Raw genomic sequence first — 728 nt, 5'->3', positions numbered from 1 at the left:
GTGTTCGGGGTGCGGGGGGACGCGGGTGCTGACGGTGCCCCCCAGACAACCAGTCCGAGTACTCGGTGGGCTCCGAGGAGGAGGACGAGGACTTCGACGAGCGGCCGGAGGGTGAGCGTCCCCCGCGTCCCCTGTGTCCCCTCTGTGTCCCCTCTGTGTGTCCCTGTGTCTCCCCGAGTCCCCCCGTGTCCCCTCTGTCTCCCCGAGTCCCCTCGAGTCCCCCCATGTCCCCTCTGTGTCCCTGTGTGTTCCCAAGTCCCCGTGTCCCCTCTGTGTGTCCCCGAGTCCTCGTGTCCCCTTTGTGTCCCCGAGTCCCCCCGTGTCCCCTCTGTGTGTCCCTGTGTGTCCCCGAGTCCCCCCGTGTCTCCTCTGTGTCCCCCCAAGTCCCACCATGTCCCCTCTGTGTCCCCTCTGTGTGTCCCTCGGTCGCCCCAAGTCCCCTGTGTCCCCTCACGTCTCCTGTGTCCCCTCTGTGTCCCCCCACGTCCCCTCATGTCCCTCAGCGTCCCCTGTGCGTTCCCACTGTGTCCCCCCAAGTGCCCCATGTCCCCTCTGTGTCCCCCCACGTCCCCTCATGTCCCTCAGCGTCCCCTGTGCGTTCCCACTGTGTCCCCCCAAGTGCCCCATGTCCCCTCTGTGTCCCCCCATGTCTCCTGTGTCCCCTTTGTGTCCCCCCCGTGTCCCCTCATGTCCTTCCATCTCCTCCTGTGTCCCCTCTGTTCCGACAC

At 66.9% G+C, this 728-nt stretch overlaps 1 protein-coding gene across 1 annotated transcript in view; it reads left to right on the top strand.

Moving 5' to 3' along the window:
- Nucleotides 1-728, top strand: part of LOC103895620 (chromodomain-helicase-DNA-binding protein 3-like) — a gene marked incomplete at its 3' end in the record, with an annotated part of 46,929 nt that overhangs the window by 18,718 nt on the left and 27,483 nt on the right. The window contains exon 6 of the mRNA XM_019471013.1: nucleotides 46-133. Within this exon, the coding sequence (XP_019326558.1) occupies nucleotides 46-133 (88 nt within the window). The remainder of the gene's footprint in view (nucleotides 1-45; nucleotides 134-728) is intronic.

Source organism: Aptenodytes forsteri, unplaced genomic scaffold (assembly GCF_000699145.1).
Source record: "Aptenodytes forsteri isolate BGI_AS27 unplaced genomic scaffold, ASM69914v1 Scaffold833, whole genome shotgun sequence".
Classification (NCBI taxonomy): Eukaryota; Metazoa; Chordata; class Aves; order Sphenisciformes; family Spheniscidae; genus Aptenodytes; species Aptenodytes forsteri.
Note: the sequence above shows the minus strand (reverse complement) of the source record. Positions and strands in the feature narration are given on the sequence as shown.